The 17,276-nt window shown below is 44.9% G+C and overlaps 1 protein-coding gene across 3 annotated transcripts in view; it reads right to left on the bottom strand.

The window, feature by feature from the left end:
• Window positions 1-17,276, bottom strand: part of LOC124711367 (tubulin gamma-1 chain) — a 77,853-nt gene that overhangs the window by 20,617 nt on the left and 39,960 nt on the right. For all 3 annotated transcript variants that reach the window (XM_047241409.1, XM_047241408.1, XM_047241410.1), the window contains 2 exons: window positions 10,397-10,508; window positions 2,142-2,273 (listed from right to left, as the gene is read on the bottom strand). In XM_047241409.1, coding sequence (XP_047097365.1) covers window positions 2,142-2,273; window positions 10,397-10,508 — 244 coding nt within the window. The remainder of the gene's footprint in view (window positions 1-2,141; window positions 2,274-10,396; window positions 10,509-17,276) is intronic.

Consider the following 17,276-nt stretch of genomic DNA (forward strand, 5'->3'; position numbering starts at 1 on the left):
CCCACCCCGACTGCTATGCATCTCCCTGCCCAAGCCTCCTCCTTACTCCCATCACTCAGATTGTTTCTCCCAACATGGGCAGTTGCTTGCAGCCCAGCCTCAGCAGACAGAGACATTGGTCATGTATTTGTGAATTGTACTTGCATGAATGTGTGTGTGTACTTCAGAAGAAGGCCTTTTGGTCAAAAGCTCACTGTTAAGCAGTCTTTGCATTGTGCCTGTCTGTGGCTCAACATCTCAATTATATGGTGAGTAGCAATGTCCCCTCCTCGTAATATCGTCATTATTGCACCTTGGATTTTCCATTGTATATTACAAACTGATTTTTATTTAAATAGTTAATCTCTTTTCACCTAAAGTCATTTGACTGTGTCAAAAAACTTCTTTTGGAATGCAATTATGTTACCTGCAACACATGTTAAAGCGCCTGCATGCGAATGCAGTCCCCCTGTCCTCTCTGCCCAGTCAGACTTCAGCATGAGAGGAAATGATGCCTCTGTATGTGTACTTTGAAATAAATAAAAGTTTGAAGGTACAACTAAAGTTATCTGTACCTTTTTTTGTGTGTGTATCTGATTTTCTACATGTAAGTTGTTGTTCTTCCTTACATATCAGTTTTTCCTCTGGATGTAACACATGTAAATACGAGGGCAGTTCAATAAGTAATGCAACACATTCTTTTTTCTGAAACAGGGGTTGTTTTATTCAGCATTGAAATACACCAGGTTATTCCCCAATCTTTTAGCTACACAACACTATTTTTCAATGTAATCTCCATTCAATGCTACGGCCTTACGGCACCTTGAAATGAGGGCCTGTATGCCTGCGCGGTACCATTCCACTGGTCGATGTCGGAGCCAACGTCGTACTGCATCAATAACTTCTTCATCATCCGCGTAGTGCCTCCCACGGATTGCGTCCTTCATTGGGCCAAACATATGGAAATCCGACGGTGCGAGATTGGGGCTGTAGGGTGCATGAGGAAGAACAGTCCACTGAAGTTTTGTGAGCTCCTCTCGGGTGCGAAGACTTGTGTGAGGTCTTGCGTTGTCATGAAGAAGGAGAAGTTCGTTCAGATTTTTGTGCCTACGAACACGCTGAAGTCGTTTCTTCAATTTCTGAAGAGTAGCACAATACACTTCAGAGTTGATCGTTTTGACCATGGGGAAGGACATCGAACAGAATTACGCCTTCAGCGTCCCAGAAGACTGTAACCATGACTTTACCGGCTGAGGGTATGGCTTTAAACTTTTTCTTGGTAGGGGAGTGGGTGTGGCGCCACTCCATTGATTGCCGTTTTGTTTCAGGTTCGAAGTGATGAACCCATGTTTCATCGCCTGTAACAATCTTTGACAAGAAATTGTCACCCTCAGCCACATGACGAGCAAGCAATTCCGCACAGATGGTTCTCCTTTGCTCTTTATGGTGTTCGGTTAGACAACGAGGGACCCAGCGGGAACAAACCTTTGAATATCCCAACTGGTGAACAATTGTGACAGCACTACCAACAGAGATGTCAAGTTGAGCACTGAGTTGTTTGATGGTGATCCGTCGATCATCTCGAACGAGTGTGTTCGCACGCTCCGCCATTGCAGGAGTCACAGCTGTGCACGGCCGGCCCGCATGCGGGAGATCAGACAGTCTAGCTTGACCTTGCGGCGATGATGACACACGCTTTGCCCAACGACTCACCGTGCTTTTGTCCACTGCCAGATCACCGTAGACATTCTGCAAGCGCCTATGAATATCTGAGATGCCCTGGTTTTCCGCCAAAAGAAACTCGATCACTGCCCGTTGTTTGCAACGCACATCCATTACAGACGCCATTTTAACAGTTCCGTACAGCGCTGCCACCTGTCGGAAGTCAATGAAACTATACGAGATGAAGCGGGAATGTTTGAAAATATTCCACAAGAAATTTCCGGTTTTTTCAACCAAAATTGGCCGAGAAAAAAAACGTGTTGCATTACTTATTGAACTGCCCTCGTATATCAAAATCAACCTTCATGGAACTCTTTGACAATGTGGAGTCCCACTGTTAATTTTGAAAAGAACAAAGTACTTCCCAAAGTTAAACAATTAGACACATTATGTAAAAAATTACATTAATAAACAAGGAGCCACAGCAGCCAAATACCAACCTGTATGATATTCAGTATAGAGATGTAGCAATGTGCTGAAGTACGGTCATGGACAGTTGATACCATCATGTTTTTTGGTTGAAGAAGACGCCTCATAACATCTAATACAGTAGTTTTCCTAACAGATGCTGCCTAAAACCAATTGATGACTCATTATTATTAAAATACTAGGATACTTTATTTCAATGATTTTACAATGGAAATTATTACTTACAAACAAACACACACACACACACACACACACACACACACACCTTTCAGAGCAGCTGCCGATTTCAAATAACGTGTGCCTTGCTGCCACCAAATCTTTGTCAGCAGCTACTCCTTACAAACATGGAGGGTCGGTGTTAAAATATTACCACAGGATGCATTGAAAAAGGGACTACAACTAGGTCATTGCTCTATATTTTAATCCTGTTTTCAGAATCAGAATATTGATACAGTCACACCGACTGCATATATATTTAAGTTTCCATGCAATTACAACAAGCACCAACATACAGTAAAACTTCATTTATACTTTTTCAACGGATTACAGGTGGGAGAGGGCGGGGGGGGCGGGGCGGGAGGGGCATAAGTATGAAAAACGTATATATGAAAAATAGCACCATACTATCAAATTAATTGGTAAAGACAATTGAAAAATCCAGTAAATAAAAAGTTACATTCTCCAAACGTTACATAGGCTTACTAGGTACCATACTTAACAAAGGTATAAAGAAAAATGTAAACCCCGGTTATTACCAGGGGCGACTTCTGAGGTAGTGCCACTGTGCCATGGCACCACTTGTATAAAAGAGAAATTTATGCGAACTGCGCATAAAACATTGTTTTGGAGTATGTATTTTCTGATTTGAAGAGGAATGTTTTACCGCGCACGCTCTTGCAGTAGTTTTCTGAAGCTTGGAGCCAACTGCACATTGGCACCATCTTCCCTCATAAGGGCCGTGTGAAAGGCTCAGCTGTTTGTTTCTGCACACTTCTTATAATGGGAGGTAGTGCCACAGCTAGTATGGCTCGAAGCTTCACGCTCTTTCCGCCAGAGAGCAGTAAAGTGTAGGACCTGTAAAAGCACAATCTGCCATCTAGCGAGCATGTTAGAATACATCGGGACACAGATTTCTTGTAATCCAGTTTTACAATCTTTATGCTAGTTAATGCTAATGCATTCCTAAATGCTAATTAATGCTTAATAAATTCAAATACAGAAATGATGCACTTAAATATCATTATAAATAGCTATATGTAATTTGAATATAATTATGCCCTTAGATTTTGAAACTAAGAGCCATTATTTCAATATTGGTGTATTTCACAACAGCTGGGCTACTGCTACAGAGAAAAAAAATTCACCACCGGTTGAGCATTTCTTTTCCAAACAAAGGTGTAGTATTTCTGTTTATACTCGTTACATTTGTGTATTATAGTTCTGTACAAACACATTGTAGTTATTGCAAGGCCAGGTAATTGACCATATATAGCTGCCTGCACTGTACAGTGTTATCTGTAAGGGGAAATTCAGTTGACTGTGAAAATAGCAAACATGAACAAAGTAAATGAGCTATTATAAATGCCATTTAGTGACAGGACTCGCAGATAAAAAACACTAGGTAGGCCACTCCCAAATTTGAATCTCTAGCAGCAAACAAAAATTCGATGCCCTAAGTTCAATCCAGAAATTTACCAAAAGAAGAAATGGATTTGTGGCTGTGAAGAAAGCAACACTGTTTTTTGTTTTCCTTGTGTGTTATTTGGGGTGGGGGTAAGGGGGGGGGGGAGGAGATATTAATTGGTGTAAGACCAGAATAACTGATATTAGGCTTATATGGTCTAAAATGAAAGTTCATGAAATGTCAAAGTGACACATGAATAATGTGCTTAGTCTTTCATTTCTAGAGAAAACCAACATTCAGCAGAAATCAGATTCACACTATAGACAAACAACTGACAGCCACAACAAATGTGTAGAAAAGAATATACATATATTCGGTTCTGTGGTCCTTTGGAACTGGCTATCAGGGGCCACGCTGAATCTGATGCCTCTCAAAATAAGGTGGTTTTTTGTGAGGTAATTCAGTTCAGTGCGGAACTGCATTAACATCTTCAAGTTTCTCTCATTCAAGCATCAGTGTTCAAAGACATTTCTAAGACTGTTCAGAACGAACTACTGCAATGCACATTGCAAGCACACCGTGATGAAGTTCGTAAAGAAATAAAATGTGACGATTATGTTGCAATAATTGCGGATGAAAGCACAGCTGTGTCTTGTGAATTTCAATTGGTTATTGTTTTGCATTATGTTGTTAAGGGAACAACTGTTGAAAGATTTTGGAACTTTGTTAATCCAGAAAGTCAGCATGCTTATTCTATAGCTGAGAGTATTCTGAAAGAAATTGAACCATTAATTGGCAACGATCGAGCATAACTAATAGCTCAGAGTTACAATGGTGAAAATATTATGAGTGGCTAGTCAAATGGGGTTCAGAAATCGAAGATAAATAACCAAATGCAAACTACATCCATTGTTATGTGCATCAGTTCAACTTTATGTCTACGGCAGCCTCTGTTAATCACAAAGCTCGTGTCTTTTATGCATGCTTTTCAGATAATTATTTTCTTTTATAACTCGCCACAGAGATCAAAAGTTTTGCATGGCATTATACAAAAAATCTTGTCCCATTTGTGTGACAAGATAGAATTACCATTCGCGAGTAGTAAAAGATGTTTTAAGAAACAGAGAAAAATTGTATTACTGTTATGAAGGCACTGAATCAAGTGAGAGTATAAAACTATCTCCTACTATTGAAAAATCTGGTTCATACAAAAAAAGACTGCAAGATAATGAAGTCTTTTCTGCCTATAATTTTTCTATAACATAATGCATCATGCAGATGTATTTTTTAATCAGGTTCAGAAGAAGGTAACTGAACTGACCACAGCAACGTAAGACATCAGAATACTGAAGCGGTAATGCAAAACATCAGAGATGCCATTGGCTCCACCCTTAACAAGATTAGTTTCAAAAATGATGAAATGATGCTTGCCAAGAATCCACGGATTCTTGATGGGCATAAAAAGAAGAGATGCTTTGCAAGTGTGCGATGCCATCCTTTCTGAAATAAAATTACGTTTTCAGTTCATTGAAGTTTCTGCTGTTGGCGAGTACAATGCTTTTAGTTTTAAATTTTGGTAGTTTGATTAAATTTGCTTCGCAAAATCTAGATTATAAGTTTGAATAATTTATACAGGCTCTATTATTTCTCGTACAGGCACTCATGTTGTAGTGGACACTTTTCTGGTACTCGGCATGAACATAAACTAACGAGGAGTTCTGGCTGTCGAGGGGAGAAGAGCAGAGTGGGGGGACAAGCTGCACCTCCCTCTCGCAAGGCTGGCAGCCTACATCTGTGTTCTGTGCTCCTGGGTAGGCAGAACCAATGTAATAATGTACATATAGATCACAGATTCCATCTGATGTTGAGAGAATCATACTCTAACCCTGTGACAAAGCAAAATTGCTCTCTGCACTCATTTCAGTATAAGAAAAGGAAACAACCAGCAAGCACAACTCAAAGCAAAGCGGAACACACAAATCATTTGGTAACAGCTAGAGCGCAATTGTTAGCTGAGGTGGGTGGTGTCGTTATGTGGTAGTTCAGGCCCAATATCCACTGGTACCTTAAACAAGTATACATCAAAACACCCCCTGCTAACAACTGCCATGTTAAAGTGACAGAACATACCCTGTTAAGAGTGAAGAATTGAGCTGTTGATGTGTGTATTTGTGTATGCGAGAGAGAGTGTTTGGAGTTAGTGTTATTTTTTATATCTCATGCAGCCATGCGAAAAAGATAGCTAAAGCAACCTCCCTCTCTCTCTCTCTCTCTCTCTCTCTCTCTCTCTCTCTCTCACACACACACACACACATACAAACACTTGCTATCATAAGAAGGACACTATTTTAAAAAGTGTTTATTTCCGTTTCTCTATATTTTTGTTTGATATAAATTCCGCAATACGTTCGATGCTACCAACAAAGCTCTTTTGGCACCACCAATGGAATGCCTCAGCGGCCACCACTGGGTATTACACTGTTATCAAATATTTCACCAAAGTTCCTTCATAATGGCCGACAATGACTTAATACTATTCTCTGCAGTTCAATTTTACTTATGGCAACAGCAGTGTAGTGAGCTGATGTTGGCAACACCATCTTCATCTTCATATAATGCAAATGTTTTGTTATGAAATGTTCATTTTACGAGTATAACTAATTTACTGAGCGGACAAGGGTACATACAAGAATCTGTCAACCACAGAGCAAGAACAGATTTAATTATTTACTTCCCAGCAACGAATGGTTGTTGCCAACATCAACACACTACGCCACCGATGTTGTAAGTAAAATTATACCTGGTCTGCAGTCACGCGCACTGCAATTGCATTTGCAAGAGAAGCAGAAGAAAAGGAAACACGCTTGGGTGGAGCCGTGAACTTTACGGCGAGATGTGAAACATAAAACAAAATTTGCTACGATAGCTGCAAGTCAAGGACACAAAGTCGCATTAAAATCCCTTTGGGAATGGACAAGAGTACATTTCAATATGTGCTCAAGAAAAGGGCTCCTCATATTATGAATCTGAACACATTCCTCACAAATACTACATCCACAAAAGACAGACTTATCGTAATACTGTCATTTCTAGCTACTCTGGTTTGCAGTATTGGTATGGCTTTCTAATGCTGCAGTGCACATTGACGAAAATAATACCAGAAACATTTGAAGCACTGAAGGAGGAATATGTGAAGGCAAATAAATTTAATACGTACTGCAGTCATGAAAAATTTTTATTTCTTCAGAAGCTATAAATTTTCTCCTTTATATTCTTGGGGGTATATCCTGGCCATACTTCATGGCTAATAGCATCTTCAACTTTTTTTTTTATAGCTCTCACTTTTTATTCTGTTTTTGTATTATGGATGTCTTAAGCTACACAGTGCTTCACCTGTCTCAAATATTTCTATCAATTTCGTTATATATGCGACGCACCATGTCAATTTGGAAGTCATACTGATAACACTGTGTAACAGACAGCTGCAGCAATGCTAGTGCTCCAAGCGGTTGCTTTCTCCATGCAGTAAACATAAGATGAATGCTTCCTTTGATCAAATCTAAGGCTAGGTGCTGGATTTGATCAAAGAAAATTTGACCAATGCCTAACTTTGACAAATTTCCTTATTACACTATCAAATTTTGTTATAGTCTAATGTTGTCCTTACCAATCCACTTCCCAGCAACCCACTCTGAAGCACTGCATCATAACTTGTGCACACTGTGGATATTTCGCCGGGGCACAAAAAAACGTAAAAGTCAGAAAAATGTATAAATGAAGTTTAACGGTATTTATTTCTTGAATGCCACAAATTCTAGAAACTGCCTGAAATACTAAGTTCATATAATCAATTCGTGCACAATGAGTAAGTATATATTCAATGAAAAAACTCATTAGAACTCTGAAGAGAATTTGCACGATAGCATTTGTTAACTCCGAAACTCCAAGGTTATTTCAGAGTCATTACATTCAAATTATTGATGATTCAAATTATAACACACAGAATCAACACTTTGGCTACAATGCATGTTGTTGTTACATGCCGTGCTGATCGCTGACTTGTTATTTTCTCGAATCCTTTGCCGAGCGTCTTGTGTTGTTAACCTTGGTGCCTGCACCATCCAAAACTGAATATTTCTAAAGAGCTGCAGTGACATTTTCTATAACCAAATAACAGTATTTATTCTATGTCAGTTGTGGAAAAACTTGGTTACTCGTGTATTTAAATTTCCTGAATTTCAAACTTTTTTACAGATGGATTACTGCCGAATACACAGATCGTACAAGTGCTTGTTGGTGTTTCAGAATTACACAGTTCCAGCAGTCTGACATCATGATAGGTGTGTGTCCACAACTAATATCATGTGAGTCTTCAGGTTTACATCAGCAGTTTCAAATGTAACAAAGTGGGGTATTTGTACCTGTTTCGATATCTTTCATGGAATAAATAAATTTGCAAATTATTTTTGGACACCACTTTACTGGCTATGTTTTCTAAATTCTTCTACTGATTTCTATGGTGCAGTTAGTTTCGTTGACCCCCCCCCCCCCCCCTTTTTCTAGAACAAATTAATGTTTAAGATTCTGAAGTACCATGTTCCCTAAAATTTTTAATCCTGCAAATAAACTAAACTTTTGCTGAAACATTGGCTTAGTATACTGGTTTAACCCTCCTAGTACCACTGAGGTCAATATGACCCATAAGCACACTGAAAATATGTACCTCCCTTGATTTCAAAACTATTATTTTCACAATTATGATTTATTTATTCAAATGTATCAATGATGCTTTGTTCATTTTTATGTTAAAAACACATTAAAATTTATTCATGGTTTTAGGGGAAGTGGGACAGGCTGACTTTTAGAAATCATCTATGCGATACGGTAGTTTAAGGTCCCAGGTATCACACCCTGGTGGGTCCTCGTTTGCAAGTAATTGACAAAATGAAATTTCGGAATTTAACATAATCCTCTACAACTTTAAAAAGGAAAAATTACACAGACCAGTCAGGTAGCATCATGGCTATAGTACCAACTGCTTATGCAAAAGGTTGTAGGTTTAAATCTCATCAATACTGAAATGACTGATCCATTTTTGTCACTGTATTAACGTTTTCAGTTGCTCTCTTTTTTTCTTCCTATATTTCTTTTTCCAGTTTGAATCTTTGTGCTTGTGAACTTAATTAATTTTATTTATCATAATATTTAAACATTTGAAAAATGTTAATCTGTTGGTTAAAAACAAAATATGAAATAGTCTCTTTATATTGACTGTGCGATGGTGCAATAAATGAAATTTTTGCTACAAGATTTTCATTTCTTTGGTTGGTAACTGTCATATAAACATTCAAAACACAGACTCATATTGCACTATGGACAAAATAAGAAAGATTAAATTTTAAACAAAAGAGATGATGAAACTGAAGAAATTAAACTGATGCTAGTACATGGAAATCACATGTACAAAGAGTTTGTGGCAAAGGAATTATAGGAAGAAAAAATGATAGCACCTGAAAATGTTAGTATAGTGATTAAAACAAATTGACAAACAAATAGAAATTTAAAAATGTATTTAAATCAATTAATTGAATAAAAATAATGATCAAAGTCATTTCAATAAAGATTTAAAAATTTCAAAGAACTTTTCAGGAGATTCAAACTCATGACCTCTTGCACACGAGACTTGTACTATGACCATTACGCTTCGCAACCAGTCTACTTAAAGCTTCTTTTTTTTTTAAGTTGTAGAGCAGCACATCAAATTTTGAAACATTTTTCTTCATCGATTACTCACAAATGGGAGTGGGGCCTACCACAGTAAAATGGCTTCAGGGTGTCTAACTGGGACCTTCACCTGCACCATGATGTACATGGTTTCAATAGTTTGATCCCACTCCTGGGGACCTCTTCTTGTGAATACCATTTGTGTCTGTATAACCCCAATTTAAACTGTTTGTTTGTATCTTGACTGAAACATTTATGAAAATAGAATGATGACTGTTATGGTGAACAGCTGATATATGAAACACCTCCAACATAGAAAATATTACATCCTGCTTATTTTTGAACCTATTTTCAGGGTTTCTTGCCACAGATGATGTCTTACTGGTCGTACCACCACTGGGTTTGATATGATCCCAATGTAAATTCCTTTTTATTTCTTGAATGTAACAAAATAGAATGACAACTGTTGCAGTGAACAACTGTTATGTATATTTTTGTGCTAGTTCACTAAAATACTGCCAATAACATGCAGGCTAGTCAGAAATTTGACTAGCCTGCATTTTATATTTCCTTTAGAAGAGTAAGTATTTATAACTATGAATCAACATCAACTCCACATTGTAAAAAGGGGACTTGGCTGCCCATCAATCACATGGCAGGAAGTTGGGCAAAGAAGAGATCTCTGCAATCTCACACCTAATATGTTATGAGTTGAATTAAAGTATATGAATATATTCCTATCCATTTTACACAGTTTTCCTGAGAAAAATGTAATAAAAAGTTGGAAGAAAGAAATAATGGAGTGCCACTTGTACTTAGGTGTACATGCAAAAAGAGTGTGTGTGTGTGTGTGTGTGTGTGTGTGTGTGTGTGTGTGTTTCTTAATATTACAAATCCAAGATATTGTTTTATAGTTACCTCTTGGTCTGTTGTAAGTGGTGTATAGCCTGTCATCAGAAAATGAAGACGTGGTGTTGGAATTAACGGAGCTATGAGGCCAATAAGATCGTTGTTCATGTAGGATGGATACCTGAACAAAAAAGATGCAGCAGTTTTAAATTCTTCATTCACAAACCTATTATGTATACTGAACAATGCAAAGTTATATAATAAAATTATTAGTACTATCCTTTACACTCACCAAATCATATTCTAAAACCAATTTTGTCCTCAGCAGTGTGGTGAACCAAAACTTGTGATTACTTAGCACTCATCTCTGATTCCATTTGGTGTTACCACTAATTAACATGACTTAAGTTGGGCTTTCATTTATTTTATTATGCAGGTTGCTTTTAGTTTTGTCTTTAGTGTTCAATTTAAGATGGTGGTGGTTGTTGGGATGTTTAAGGGGGACTAAACAGCGAAGGTCATCAGTCCCCCATTCCAAAATCAGGCGAGCCGAAAATCTATGGAGCAGATAAAAACCAAAGAGGGAGGAGACGTCCCCCCAGGCGCTAAAAGAACACAAATGCAGCAACAAACACTACAGACCAGAACAGGACAGAGGAACACCAGACAGACAGAAACAGGAGAAAGGAGGATGGCCGGAGACTGGTTGACTGACCATGAGAAAAAAAAAGAGGAAAGAGTCAACCATCTGACGGCAAACCAGAACAGCAACAGACACAAGGACAAAAGACACAGAAAGGGAAAGGCGCAGGACCTCCCTAAATCGAACCATAAAAACGACTACTACGGATAAAATGTAAAACATTGTCAGCCATGGAGGCATCGTCGGATAAAACCAAAGCCAAAGTGCCCGGGAGATTAAAAGATTGCTGGAGTGTGCGCAGTCGAGGACACGCCAGCAAAATGTGGCCGACCGTCAGCCGGGACCCACACCGACACAAGGGGGGATCCTCCTGACGCAACAGATGGCCGTGCGTCAGGTATGTATGGCCGATGCGCAGCCTACACAGGACTACCGAGTCCCTGCGAGAAGCCCGCAGGGAGGAACGCCACACATCGGTCGTCCCCTTGACAGCCCGCAGTTTATTCGGGGCTGTCATGCCACGCCACTCAGCAGCCCACATCCCAATCAGCTTACGGCGCAACACCATCTGCTGGTCGCGAGCCGTAAGGCCGACCTCCAAAGCCGGGGCGTCTATCGCCCCTTTGGCCAGCCTGTCTACACGTTCGTTCCCTGGGATGCCAACATGACCGGGCGTCCAAACCAGGACCACCGAATGACCAGAACGGGCAATGGCGGAAACAGTCTCCTGAATGGAGGACACCAGAGGAGAGGAGGGATAGCAGCGGTCGATGGCCTGAAGGCTGCTCAGGGAGTCACTGCAGATCACGACGGACCTACCTGAGCAGAAACGCATATGGTCAAGAGCGCGCAATATGGCCACCAGCTCTGCAGTAAAAATACTGCAGCCAGCCGGCAAGGAGCGCTGCTCAACATGAGCAGCATGAGCAAAAGAGTAGGCAGTGCGACCATCAACCAGGGAACCATCAGTGTAGACAGGCTCACAGTCCGAAAATGAGGCGAGGAGAGCAAGAAAACGGCGACGGAGGGCCACGGGCGGAACCGAGTCCTTGGGTCCCTGTGCCAAGTCCAGACGGACGGACGGCCGGGACAAACACCAGGGAGGCGTAGGTGCACGGACCCGGAAGGGAGGCGGAAGAGGGAATGAACCCAATTCTGACAGCAGGGACTGAACGCGGACAGCGACGGAAAGCCCAGACCTAGGTCGCCGTTCGGGCAGATGGAGGACCATAGCAGGGAAAAGCAGGCGACGATTGGGATGATCTGGCGAGCAATGAACGTGGACAGCATAGTCGACGAGCAGACGATGGCGGCGAATCCGCAGCGGGGGAACCCCGGCCTCCACCAGTAGACTATCCACGGGGCTGGTGCGAAAAGCGCCAGTGGCAAGCCTAACCCCACAGTGGTGTATGGGGTCTAACAACTTCAACACTGAGGGGGACGCAGACCCATAGGCCAGCCTCCCATAATCAAGCCGGGACTGCACAAGGGCTCGGTACAACCGCAGCAGCGTGCAGCGATCTGCACCCCAAGACGTGTGGCTAAGGCAGCGGAGGGCGTTGAGGTGCCGCCAGCATTTTTGCTTCAGCTGAGTAACATGAGGAACCCATGTGAGCCGGGCATCAAACACGAGTCCCAAGAAGCGGCAAGTGTCCACCACTTCAAGCAGGTGGCCGTCGAGGTAAAGTGCAGGATGAGGGTGGACCGTCCGACGCCTGCAGAAGTGCATTACTCGAGTCTTGGCAGCAGAGAACTGAAAGCCATGAGTCAGAGCCCATGATGCTGCCTTGCGAACGGCGACTTGCAGCCTGCGTTCGGCGACTCCCGTAGTCGTGGAGCTAAATGAGATGCAGAAGTCGTCGGCATACAAAGAAGGAGACACCGACGACCCCACTGCTGCTGCCAGACCATTAATGGCCACTAAAAATAAGGAGACGCTCAACACCGAGCCCTGCGGGACCCCATTTTCCTGTATATAAGAGGAACTAGAGGTGGCACCGACTTGCACCCGGAAAGAGCGGCGCAATAAAAAGTTTTGAAGAAAAGCCGGGAGCCGACCACGAAGACCCCACCCATGCAACGTGGCGAGGATGTGATGCCTCCATGTGGTGTCATACGCCTTCCGCAGATCGAAAAATACAGCAACGAGATGCTGACGTCGGGCGAAAGCCGTACGGACAGCAGATTCCAGCCGCACCAAATTGTCCACTGCAGACCGGCCCCGACGGAAGCCACCCTGGGATGGAGCGAGGAGACCGCATGACTCAAGGACCCAACACAAACGCCGCCCCACCATACGTTCGAGCAATTTGCACAAAACGTTGGTGAGGGTAATGGGACGATAGCTGTCCACCGCCAGTGGGTCCGCACCAGGCTTCAAGATGGGGACAATAACACCCTCTCGCCATTGCGACGGGAACACGCCTTCGCTCCAAATGCGATTAAATATCGCGAGAAGGTGTCTCTGGCAGTCCCTGGAGAGATGCTTCAGCATCTGCGCGTGGATGCAGTCTGGGCCTGGTGCCGTATCAGGGCAATCGGCGAGGGCAGCAAGGAATTCCCTCTCGCTGAAAGGAGCATTGTATGTTTCAGAACGACGCGTGTGGAATGAGAACGGCGTCCGCTCGGCTCGCTCCTTTAGAGAGCGAAAGGCGGGGGGATAGGAGGCAGTCGCAGAGCTCTGAGCAAAGTGCGCGGCAAGCCGTTCAGCAATGGCGGCAGCGTCCGTGCAGACAGCGCCGTCCAAGGAGAGCCCAGGGACACCCATAGGGGTCTGGTATCCATAAATCCGCCGGATCCGGGAGCACACGAGTGAGGGGGAGACATGGGAGCCCAAGGATGACATACCTCTCCCAGCACTCCTGCTTACGCCGTGCAATAAGACGACGGGCCAGGGCACGGAGCCTCTTAAAGGCGATGAGGGTCTCGAGAGACGGGTGCCGCCGATGCCGCTGGAGAGCCCGCCGACGGTCGCGAATAGCCTCAGCAATCTCCGGCGACCACCAGGGTACAGCCTTCCTCCGAGGGAGGCCAGAAGATCGGGGGATGGCAGCCTCGGCCGCTGAAATTATGGATGTGGTTAAAACACGGACCACCTCGTCAATGTCACCCTGTGGGGGAGACGCAAAGGCAGCAGCAGAAGTAAAAGCCGGCCAGTCTGCCCTGTGGAGAGCCCAGCGGGGCAGGCGCCCAGAAGAACGACTCTGGGGTAGTGACAAATAGATGGGAAAATGGTCACTACCGCACAGGTCAGGGTGCACCCTCCAGTGAAGGGATGGGACAAGTCCGGGGCTGCAAAGAGAGAGATCGATGGCCGAGAACGAGCCATGGGCAACACTGAAATGCGTGGGAGCACCGGTGTTCAAGAGGCTAAGGTCGAGCTGAGCCAACACATGCTCCACGGCCCGACCGCGGTCATCAGAGGCAGTCCCACCCCATAGAGGGTTGTGGGCATTGAAATCGCCCAGAAGCAGCAATGGTGGCGGGAGTTGAGCCAGCAGCACAGCCAAGACATGGCGGGGGAGCTCCCCATCCGGAGGAATGTAAACAGAGCAAACAGTAATAGCCGGCGAGAGCTCAACCCTGGCAGCAACTGCCTCTAAAGGCGTCTGAAGGGGTACTGGCGAGCTACAGACAGAGTGGTGAACAAAGAGGCAAACCCCACCTGACGCTCGTTGACAGGCAGCACGGTTCTTATAGTATCCCCGATAACCGCGAAGGGCGGGGGTCCGCAGTGCAGGAAACCAAGTTTCCTGCAGAGCAATGCAGAGAACAGGGGAATCACTCAGAAGCATCCGGAGCTCTGGCAGGTGGCGGAAATAACCGCCGCAATTCCATTGGAGAATGGAAGCAGGAAGGGATTGGGAGGGCGTGAATGCGACTAAGAGGCAGACAGCGCTTCAGAGCCAACCGCCGCCACTGGGGGAAAGTCAGCTGAGTCCATAGGAGAGGCCCCCAAGGGTTCCGTGAGGGCGAGATCCGCGGCAGAGGCGAGGATCTCCACCTCATCCCCGGAGCCAGGACTATGTACAGCAGGCGGTGCTGAAGCCGCCGGAACGTCCTTCTTCTTGGACACATTCCGTTCCTTCTTCTCGCGTCTGCCCTTAGGGTGAGAGGGCTGGGAGAGCTTCTCTGAAGGAGCGTCGGAGGCTGACGACGACGCAGAAGCCCTACGATCAGCAGGTGGCGGAACCTTCAGCCACTGGCTGACATCTGGCTGGGAAGGAGAAGAAACGGAGGAAGGGAGAGCCCCGAGGGACCCCTTCCGCGAGAGAGGAACCGGCGGAGGCAACGCCACCGGAGAAGGAGGGGGAGGAATCGAGCCTCCCGGTTGTGGAGCAGATGTCACTCCTGAAGTAAGCTTGGGGGGAGCGACAGAAGAGGGTTTGCCCCCAACTGCTAAGGGGGCAATAGAGGAAGGCTTGCCCCCAGGCACGAGGGGGGCAGACAGAGATACATGGCCCCGAGGGCCCACTGAAGGCGGCACAGATGAAGCGACAACCGTCGCTCGCGCGGGCGACGATAACGTGGCTGCAGCATAAGATGTTCGAAGGGAAGCAGGATACAACCTTTCATATTTCTGTTTAGCCTCTCGATAAGTAAGCCGGTCCAGGGTCTTAAATTCCATGATCTTCCGCTCCTTATGAAGAACGGGGCAATCCGGCGAGCATGGAGAGTGGTGCTCCCCACAGTTGACACATACAGGCGGGGGCGCACATGGAGAATCAGGATGAGAGGGGCGTCCGCAATCTCGACATGTAGCGCTGGATGGGCAACGGGAGGACATATGCCCAAACTTCCAGCACTGGAAGCACCGCATCGGGGGAGGGACGTATGGCTTCACGTCGCAACGGTAAACCATTACCTTGACCTTCTCGGGCAAGACATCACCCTTGAAGGCCAAGATAAAGGCACCGGTGGCCACCCTGTTCGTCTTGGGTCCTCGATGGACACGACGGACAAAATGCACACCACGCCGTTCCAAGTCGGCTCTCAGCTCGTCATCGGATTGTAACAAGAGGTCCCGATGGTAAATAATCTCCTGGACCATATTTAAGCTACTGTGGGGAGTGATGGTAACAGGGACGTCACCCAGCTTATCACACAAGAGCAACGCTCGTGACTGGGCTGGGGAGGACGTCTTGAGGAGGATGGACCCATTCCTCATTTTTGACAACCCTGCCACTTCCCCAAACTTATCCTCCAGGTGTTCCATAAAAAACATAGGCTTCGTCGGAAGAAAGGAGTCACCATCAGTCCTGCTGCAGACAAGGTATTGCGGTACATAAGGCTCCCGCTTGGCACTAGATCGGCGTCCCTCCCATGGCGCAGCCAACGAGGGGAACGTCTGACGGTCATATTGCGCAGCATCGAAGTCGACTCTACCTCGCTTAGAGACGCTGGTGGCCGTGCGACCACCAGCTTGGTGTGATTTATTGCGCTTCATTGCGCCACATCCGCCCAGATGCCACCTACTCCGAACGAGGGCTCTCCCCAAGGGCGCCACCCAGCCAAAGCAACGGGTACCTGGCCGATATCCCGTTGCCCGGAGTCCCCGTGCCCCAGACAAGATGGGCACATACTCCTTGGCATGCATGGGGAGGAAACAGCTCTGGCATCTGTAGTGCGATCCCTGTGTGGTCAGGGGGCTACCACCAAGAGGGTACATGACAACCCCACCACAACGGACTGGCTACCGTGCTGGATTTTAGGTGTTTAAAGGGTCCACAGTTGTCGTAGGCGCTAAGAAGAAGAGTGCGCACAAGGCGAGAAGGAGACCACCCAGAAGATGTTGGGCGTAGTCCCCCCCCACACGACAATAGGTAACATGCAAGATGGTGGAGCATGATGGACCAATACAAAAACACCACGTAAGGTGTCCTTCCCCAAATGGCACGCACTGACGACGGAAATTTGGAAGAAAAAAGGAGGTCAAACACAAGAGGGGACCATCACAGAAGGCCGAAACGTTTGAGACTCCTTTTAGTCGCCTCTTACGACAGGCAGGAATACCGCGGGCCTATTCTTACCCCCGAACTCGCAGGGGGCTCAATTTAAGAGTTGCTGGAATTTATGAACTTATGTACAGCATAATTTTCAATATTTTCAGGCTCTAAACTATCTGACATCAATACATACTAAGTCACAGCAGCTGTTGGCCTCAGTTAGAAGAAATCTTGCTGTCAGAGAAAACAACTGCTGTGAAGGTACGTAAGCCTATATTAGGCTTAAGGACCAACAGATACATGGCAATCCACCAACATTTATTTTTAAGCTCTCCCCTACTTTCATAGATGTTGACATGAT

Source organism: Schistocerca piceifrons, chromosome 8 (assembly GCF_021461385.2).
Source record: "Schistocerca piceifrons isolate TAMUIC-IGC-003096 chromosome 8, iqSchPice1.1, whole genome shotgun sequence".
Lineage (NCBI taxonomy): Eukaryota > Metazoa > Arthropoda > Insecta > Orthoptera > Acrididae > Schistocerca > Schistocerca piceifrons.